General features: G+C 54.6%; 1 protein-coding gene across 1 annotated transcript in view; it reads left to right on the top strand.

Annotated features, from left to right (window-relative positions):
• Positions 1 to 7: 7 nt before the first annotated feature.
• The window catches only part of ATP13A1 (ATPase 13A1), a 17,831-nt gene continuing 9,052 nt past the window's right edge, over positions 8 to 8,786 (top strand). The window contains exons 1-13 of the mRNA XM_008049411.2: positions 8 to 151; positions 2,364 to 2,453; positions 2,553 to 2,743; positions 5,345 to 5,417; positions 5,574 to 5,729; positions 5,803 to 5,872; positions 5,952 to 6,058; positions 6,538 to 6,667; positions 6,789 to 6,844; positions 7,062 to 7,188; positions 7,262 to 7,399; positions 7,477 to 7,597; positions 8,061 to 8,218. Coding sequence (XP_008047602.1) covers positions 5,352 to 5,417; positions 5,574 to 5,729; positions 5,803 to 5,872; positions 5,952 to 6,058; positions 6,538 to 6,667; positions 6,789 to 6,844; positions 7,062 to 7,188; positions 7,262 to 7,399; positions 7,477 to 7,597; positions 8,061 to 8,218 — 1,129 coding nt within the window. The 5' untranslated portion in view covers positions 8 to 151; positions 2,364 to 2,453; positions 2,553 to 2,743; positions 5,345 to 5,351. The remainder of the gene's footprint in view (positions 152 to 2,363; positions 2,454 to 2,552; positions 2,744 to 5,344; positions 5,418 to 5,573; positions 5,730 to 5,802; positions 5,873 to 5,951; positions 6,059 to 6,537; positions 6,668 to 6,788; positions 6,845 to 7,061; positions 7,189 to 7,261; positions 7,400 to 7,476; positions 7,598 to 8,060; positions 8,219 to 8,786) is intronic.

Below are 8,786 nucleotides of genomic sequence, written 5' to 3'. Positions count from 1 at the left end.
GGCTGCCGGCTGCTGGGGCTGGGGCAGCAGCTGGGCGCAGATCCCCGAGGCCGCGCTGCTCGTTCTCGCCACTATCTGTCTCGCGCACGCGCTCACGGTCCTCTCGGGGCATTGGTCCGTGCACGCGCACTGCGCGCTCACCTGCACCCCGGTAAGTGTGCGCGCCCCAGCCCGACCCCGGCACCGTCGCGCCTCGCCGCGGGTCCCAGCTGCTGCCTTGTCGTCGGTCCACATCCCCACCCGGGCCTTCTTCTGGGCCTGGGTCCCCAACGGCGCCCCCTACACTTTGGCGCAGGCTTAATCCTGACTCCGCTGCTGACTCGCTGTGCGACCCTAGCGCGGGTTCTTTCCTGTCTCTGGAATTCCTCCCTAGTGTGGTCATGTAGATTCGGTAGGATAATACTGGTAAGAGGCTTAGCGCAGGGCTCGGCATGTGCTGTTTGGTAGGACTTGTGAGCGCTATCTCCCATGTTTCCCTGGATACAGCCCTACCTCCCAACTCGTCTGTTTCCTACCTTGGTTTTCAAAGTGTAGGGCTAGACCTGTAGTGTGGGTTCCCTCATTTGTAAAGTCTGGTCTAAAAACCAAGTCCTGTCCAGTGCTCAGCAGTCTTCCCTACGATGACCAACACAAGCATGAGTGCGGCTAATGGCGATTCTTGAGGGAAGCGGGAACAGCTATCTGTGAGCAAGTGATTTGACTGCTGGGAGTCTTATATCCATTTGCGAGACGAGGGTGGTGAAGGTGAAGACTGCTCAGGATGCAACAGCAAGGTAGCGCTTGTAACCCGCAGTCCAGAGTTCTGAAAGAGTGAGCCACATCATAGGAGGAGGTGACTATGAGTGCCTGAGGACGTCAGTGGACAATCATTGACAGCACCACTCCCTCTGGGCCTTAGGTGACACTGTCAGGTTTGGAGCCATGGATGCTAAGGTCTGCCAGCAAACTTTTCCTCTGATCCAGGTGTGTGTTTGCCTCAAAGAGGGAATGGGAGTAGTGTCAAGGGCTGCAGAAAGAATCAGAAACCCCACTCTTTGTCTCCACATGTGGGTTGAATTGTCTTCTGGGAAAGTGAAACTGCTTTCTCCTCCAACGTGACATCCCAGAGGAGAGGCTCAGCTTGGTGCCTTTGAGTTGGTACAGTGCAAGACCCTAATGAGGGACAAAATAAGGGAGGAAAATTTGAAGGAATTGTAACAACTGTCCCCCCACTTCCAGCTGCCTTTTGACTGCAGCTAAACAGCATAGCTGTTAACTTCCTCTCCTGGGATGGAGAACCAGGAGGAGCCAAGCGGCTGTGGGGTTAGGAGAGATGTGCAGATCTCAGAAAGGCTGCCTCTGCCCTCTTGGTTTCACTTTCACCCTTCTGTAAGGTGAGAACCGTAACACCTCTCTCCCTTGGCATTGTGAGAAGCAGCAGAGATGATATCTGCAAAGTACCTGCTGTGGGGCCAGCGCAGTGTATAGTGTCTATACTTCTCTGCCATGGTGTTACCAGGGTTTGTAGTTACATATGTGTCATTATTTGCTTCCTGCTTTGGTGGCCTGTGCCCCCAAAAGGTGACCCTTTGTTTCTCGGGGTCACTGCTGTGCTCCATTCTCCCCATGTGGCACAGGGTCTAGCGGAGCAGCAGCACAGTGAGCCCTGCTTACAGAATTGAGCAAATAATAAACTCCATTCAGTGCCTCGGGTCTTAGGTGCTGGGGAAACAACCATTACAAAACAGGCAAATCCCACTGCCTTTGTGGCATTGCTGAGAGAGAGAACTCACAGTCAGCAGTTGATGCTAAAGAGATAATGGGAATGTGGCCAGGGAACTTTAGATGGGGTAGCCAGGGAAGGGCTCCTGGGAAGGTGGTGTTTCAGCAAAGGCCTAAAGACAGTAAGGGGCTGTCTGTGTGGATGCATTTTCTGGTTGGAGCAAGCAGCACATGCCCAGGCCCTTAGCTGAGGCGCAGACAAGCCTCACACACCAAGAGTAGTGAGCAGGGTTGGGGAGAAGGTTAGCAAACAGGAGGCCAGGGGGCTGTGACAGCCAGGGGGCTGTGACAGGGGCTTGGCTCATGTGCATTGAGTGCGTACTAGGTGCCTGGTAGCGTTCTTCCTTTTTGAGTTTCTGACATCATCAGCAGAGTCCTGGGCAATGGGTGCCGTCTGGGGCCCCAGCTTTAAGGTATAAGATCAGAGGCATAGCAAGGTGGTGTCCCTTGTCCTGGTGACAGACTAGGGAGTGGCCAAGCCAGCACCGGAGCCCAATGGCATGTTCCAGAATATCCCTACAGAGCCGCTGCACCCAAAACCTCCCCAGTGGGGGTCCTGAAACTGAGTTGAAGGGCTCACACCAACGCTTTGCCTCTGGCAGGAGTATGACCCCAGCAAAGCGACCTTCGTGAAGGTGGTACCAACCCCCAACAATGGCTCCACTGAGCTCGTGGCCCTGTACCGTGATGAGGTAGGAACCGCCTGCCAGGCACCTGGAGCAGGGCCTTGGGTGGGATTCCTGGGCACTGGCACCCTCCAGGTCAAACTGCAAACTTGCCTTCTGTCGCAGGGCGAAGATGGACTCGAGGTACTCTCCTTTGAGTTCCAGAAGATCAAGTACTCCTACGATGCCCTCGAGAAGAAGCAGTTCCTCCCTGTGGCCTTTCCCGTGGGAAACACCTTTTCATACTATCAGAGCAGCAGAGGGTTCCAGGAAGACTCGGAGATCCGAGCAGCTGAGAAGAAATTTGGGAGCAACAAGTGAGTCCCTGACTTCCCTGTGGCCCCTTTTTGCTTCTGTCCCACCTTCCTGACTTGGGGGCCTGGAAAGTGGGACTGAGGAATCCACCTCCCAAGGAAGGTGGCGCTGTTTGAGGAACATGCTCTCCTGTAGTCTCCCCTGAATTTGCCACTGGCAGGAACCTTGAGAGCCTGCAGCTGGGAGCCCTTGCCTCACGGCGTGAGACCCGGAGCCTGTGAGCCCTTCTTGGGAGCCCATGCCCATCCATCCTTGTTGTAATGTTATTGCGGCCCCCTCTTTATTCAAAATCCTTTAAGTTTTGGCCTCACTGCTCTGCTCACATTGGTCTCAGCACTCTGAGTCATGGTACAGACGTTGAGTTCTTGAGTGCTTCTTGTGAGCTGGGTAGAATGACCGCTGCCCTGTAGGTGTTCAACAGGATGTGGCTGGAAGGGACAGAGCTGGGCTTCAAACCTTGACGTTTGCATTTGGAGTTCTCGTCACAGCCCTCTGTGACAGTGGCCCTCTGCCTGGAAACCCGCAGAATTCCTAGGGGGTTGTTTCTTTTTTTTTTTTAAGTCTCACTCTGTCACCCAGGCTGGCGTGCTGTGGCACACTCACAGCCACCCCAGTGTCGACCTGCTGGGCTCTGCCGATCCTTCCACCTCAACCTTCCAAATAGTTGGAACTACAGGTGTGTGCCACCAGACCCAGCTAATTTTTTTATTTATTGCAGAAATGAGGTCTTGCCAAGTTGCCTGGGCTGGTCTCAAACCCACGAGCTCAGGCAGTTCATTCGCTCTGGCCTCCCAGAGTGCTGGAATTACAGGCTGAGCCACCAAGCCCAGCCAAGATGAGTTTCTTGACTTAATTGCTTTTCAGAAGATTACAGATATGTTTACCACAACTGTTGACCTAACAAAAGAATGATAAGAGACACCAATCTCCCTGCCCCAAAGTTGGCTACATTAACCCTTTTCACTCGTGAATCACCTACCAGCAACTTGACCACATGTTTTTACGAAATAGCAAAAAACGAATCACTTCATATTAAATGTTGGAACCAGCTATTTTATTGTAATGATATTTGTCTTTATAACAGAATTTATCTTATATTTTTCTAATATGTGATAATCTGTGACACAGTTACGGACATGCATTGCAGGTTCATTGATACATGTTGTGCAATAGTAACTTGTTCCACGTCTTCCACCTGATGTTTTTCTTTTTTTCCTCTTTTATTTTTTTCTTTGAGTCATAGCATTACTCTCGCCCAGGCTGGATTACAATGGCACACAGACTCATCCTGCTGGGCTCAGGTGATCCTTTTGCCTCAGCCTTCCAAGTAGCTGGAACCACAGGCACACATCACCACTCCCGGCTATTTTTTTTTTTTAATTGTAGAAACAAGGTCTCTCTAAGTTGCCCAGCCTGGTCTGGAACCTTGAGTTCAGGCAATCCTCTTGCCTCTGCCTCCCAAAGTGCTGGGATTATAGGCGTGAGCCACCATGCCTGACCAACCTGGTGTTTTTCTATTCAAGCAGATAGTGCAGTCTCATTTTCTTCCTCCAGTGTCAATATTAAGTAATTATTGTCCAGTCTGTTCAAATATGATGTGAAAGGATGCACTCATGATTCCTGAAAACGACTTGTCAATTTATGGGTTATATCCCAATATATATTTCATCTCTTTATTTGTTTTTTTTGTGCAATTTGAATAGAAAACTTCAAGGAAACATACATTTTTGAAAAATTTGTGCTTGCGTATATAATTTGTCCTATGTAATCACCAGCAATCAATGCATCTGTACCATAAAAAAATTTGTCCTATGTAATCACCAGCAATCGCTGTCCCCTTAGAGGGGACATCCAAGTGCAAAGGGTTAACGATCTGGGGTGACGATGTTCCCTTTCACGCTATTCTTCTTGCTCAGGCAAAGGTGCCCAACAAGGGATGGGGTGGGATGGGGGCTCTGTTTTCATCATTTGTTTTTATCAAAGTGGGATCATTCTTCAGTTTCTTCTTACATCCTGTGCCCGGGGTGTCTGTCCAGTTAGGATGGAGCGAGGATGACCCTAGTTGACATGGCTGGTCCCCTGATGAGAGTAGGCCACCACACACGGTGCTGGAGAACACATACTTGGGGCTGGCTCCTTGTGATCTGGAGCTTTTATTCAGGATTTTTTTTTTTTTTTTAGAAAATCCCAGCTTGCGTGGGGGTGGGACTCAGTATCCATTGCTAGGGCTTCCTCAGGGCAACTTCAGGGCTCCCGTCCCTCAGTCAGTTGTTCCTTCTCTGGTTGCTGTATCACCTGGCCAGATGACAAGGGGTTCTTCTCTCACACCAGCCCCACTGGAAGAGCTTGTTGCAGATTCTAGCTTCTGCAGAGCAGAGGGCTATGGGCACACAGCGTGTCTGACCCAGGCGCAGTTGGGATGAGAAGGAGCCAAGTCAAGTGGAGCCTCCCGTCTGGAAGCTTACCAGGGCCACCAGGACCCACATGTGGCTCCTCACTCCTTGGGGAGGCCTGCCGTGCCCCGAATAGAAGTGTTAAGGCAATGCCTACACACCTCAGAGGCCTCGACCTGGGAACAGGATGTGGGCTCTGGTCTTTTGCAGGGCCGAGATGGTGGTGCCTGACTTCTCGGAGCTTTTCAAGGAGAGAGCCACTGCCCCCTTCTTTGTGTTTCAGGTAAAGCAGTGGCTGCAGTTCTCCCCGGTTCTTTCCCTGGGGCTTTCCCTGCCAGCGCTAACCGGCTTGCCACCTCCAAACCCTGAACCCTCTCCTCACGGGCCAGAGCCCCAGGTGGAAGGGGCTCCCAGGGATAGACAGGCTGGTGTCCCACAGGTGTTCTGCGTGGGACTCTGGTGCCTGGATGAGTACTGGTACTACAGTGTCTTCACGCTGTCCATGCTGGTGGCATTTGAGGCCTCCCTGGTGCAGCAGCAGATGCGGAACATGTCGGAGATCCGGAAGATGGGCAACAAGCCCCACATGATCCAGGTGCAGCCAGCGGGGAGGGCTGGGGTGGTTATGGTACAGATGTGTCTTCTGTGCTGACACCCCACCCCCCTAGGTCTACCGAAGCCGCAAGTGGAGGCCCATCGCCAGTGACGAGGTTGTCCCCGGGGACATTGTCTCCATTGGTGAGGCCCAGTTCCCCTCTGTCCCCGCGGGAGCCCCAGCCTTAGAGTCCCTGGCCAACCCTCCTGCCCTGCCCCACAGGCCGCTCCCCACAGGAAAACCTGGTGCCATGTGATGTGCTGCTGCTGCGTGGCCGCTGCATCGTGGACGAGGCCATGCTCACAGGGGAGTCAGTGCCGCAGATGAAGGTACTTATAGGCACCAGGGGAGTTCTCCTGCTACTCAGGGAGAAACAGGAGAAGGAGAGCCAGTGACTAAGCCAGGATCCTGCCTAGGTGCAGATGGTGGGGCAGGGTGGGCCCACGTCAGCACCGTGGACAGGAGTGGCTGGCGGTGGAGGGGAAGAAGGAGATGGGAGAAACCAAGGGCCTCGGGTACATTTGGGTGCCCCAGGAGGTCAGACCGAGTAGGCTGGAAAGAACCAGGAGGGGTGAGTCCTGGAAGAAGCCAAGTGGGAGGTCAAGGGCTTGGACACTGCAAGTGTAGACAGAGAAGACAGAACTGGGCCCACTATCCCTGAGGAGCTGGGTAGAGTGCACTTTGTTGAGTACGGAGCCCCGTGAGAGTTATGCTAGCCTAGCCCGGCCCAGGGTCCAGCTTCCAGGCACTCAGATGGAGAAGGAAATGGGCAGGGCCCAGCCATCAGCTCTGCTGTCTTCCTCCCCAGGAGCCAATTGAAGACCTCAGCCCAGACCGGGTGCTGGACCTTCAGGCCGACTCTCGGCTCCACGTTATCTTTGGGGGCACCAAGGTGGTGCAGCACATCCCACCTCAAAAAGCTACCACGGGCCTGAAGCGTAGGTGCCTCCTGGGCATCTGGGGGTGTCCTGGCTCCCACCCCTGCCCCCACATCTGCTTAATCATGAGGGAATCGGGGCCAGGAGACCAGAATGATGGTGGCTGTGCTTGTCTCCCCAGCAGTTGACAGTGGGTGCGTGGCCTATGTCCTACGGACCGGATTCAACACGTCTCAGGTGTGGGGCCTTGCCTGGGTCTGGGGAGGGTGGGCCCTAGGACAGATGATGGACAGTTGAGGCATCGGCCCTCTCAGACCACAGAACATCCACCCCCTAGGCTCATCCTGGCCAGACATGCCTGGGTCTGGGCCAGCCCGAGACCAGGCCTGCTCTCCCAGCCTGAGGTCCTGGTGGGAGCCCAGACAGCAGAAAGGCTGTCCCTCCATCCCTCCAGGGCAAGCTGCTGCGCACAATCCTCTTTGGGGTCAAGAGGGTGACTGCAAACAACCTGGAGACCTTCATCTTCATCCTCTTCCTCCTGGTGTTTGCCATTGCGGCAGCCGCCTACGTGTGGATCGAAGGTGAGTACCACAGCCCAACTGGCCCCTGTGGTTCTGGCCCCAAGACCCAGGCTGGCAGGCCCTGTCTTTGCAGGCACCAAGGACCCCAGCCGGAACCGCTACAGATTGTTTCTGGAGTGCACCTTGATCCTCACCTCCGTCGTCCCCCCCGAGCTACCCATTGAGCTGTCCCTGGCTGTCAACACCTCCCTCATCGCCCTGGCCAAGCTCTGTGAGTGTGTCGGGCAGGACAGGGTCCTGAGCAGGCCGGGGCCTGGCGGAACCCCTGACTCCAGCTCCCAACCCCAGACATGTACTGCACGGAGCCCTTCCGGATCCCCTTTGCTGGCAAGGTGGAGGTGTGCTGCTTTGACAAGACGGGGACTTTGACTAGTGACAGCCTGGTGGTGCGTGGTGTGGCTGGACTGAGGTAAGGTGTCAGGAGCCCTGGGCCAGGGATCTCCCTGCAGAGGGGTTTCTGGGAGGGTAAGGAACAGATGGCCCTTCCAGCCCGAGCCTCTGCAGTGAGAGCCTGCTGGAGGCCCTGCCTCAGAGATCTTTTCCTGGGACTCCTCATGCAGTGCTCGGTGTGAGAGACAACAGCCGCATGGGGGCTCACCTCGGGCCCAGAGCAGCTGGCAGCCTCCATCACTACCAGTTGTGTGCCCCTCGTGCACAGTGCCTACTTCTGGGGGCACCCACGAGGCAGGTATGGGTCTCATGAGGACCCAGGCGACACCCAAGGCCCCTCAGTGACTGGCGCAGAGTAAGTGCTCCGTGGGGGCCCATCCCACATCACCCCTGCTGAGGATTGCTGGGGGTCCTTCCACTGGCGGTGGTGCAGTTTGCCCTGCCTGCCTTTGCCCTGTAACCAGCTGTTCACATCCTTGCAGAGATGGCAAGGAGGTGACTCCTGTGTCCAGCATCCCTGTGGAAACACACCGGGCCCTGGCCTCGTGCCACTCCCTCATGCAGCTGGATGACGGCACCCTTGTGGGTGACCCCCTCGAGAAGGCCATGTTGACGGCCGTGGACTGGACGCTGACCAAAGGTAAGGGACTGGAGCCTCAGGCCCAGGAGGGGAGCCACCAGCTCGCACAGCCCCAGGCAGGTGGGCTATGCTCCTCAGACACCGGGAGGCTGGCAGACCCACAGCTCTGATGTCTCAGACCTGAAGACGTCACCTCTTTGGTTGTTCCTCTGGGCGGGCCCCTGCAGCTCTGACCCCTAGCAGACCCGGGGGAGGCGGGATGGAGGGGGAGGGGAGGCCTCATCTCAGTTAAAATTTATGCCCCAAAGCTCCCCAGTGAGATCAACAAAAGCTAAACTCAAAATGAGATCACATCTTGCCCAGCTTCTTTTCCTTCTTTGCTTTTCTTGCTCTTTCTCCTGAGAGCACATCCCAGCATGCACCCAAATTCCTATCTTAGTCTCTTTTTCCAGGGAGTCACATCTAGGACACCTTTCTAAATCTTCCTGGGCACTAAGATAGGACCTGCTGGTTGGGCACAATTTAAATTATCTGTGGAAATGGTTCTTTCTTCTCTCTCCATTACCAAAATATAAGACATATGACAGAGGACCACCAAAATGGAAATTTATTTATTAAAATTGTGCAT

This window comes from Carlito syrichta, unplaced genomic scaffold, assembly GCF_000164805.1.
Source record: "Carlito syrichta isolate Samal-C Ts95f unplaced genomic scaffold, Tarsius_syrichta-2.0.1 Scaffold135583, whole genome shotgun sequence".
In the NCBI taxonomy this organism is placed as follows: Eukaryota; Metazoa; Chordata; class Mammalia; order Primates; family Tarsiidae; genus Carlito; species Carlito syrichta.
This window is presented reverse-complemented; position numbering and strand designations above follow the sequence as displayed.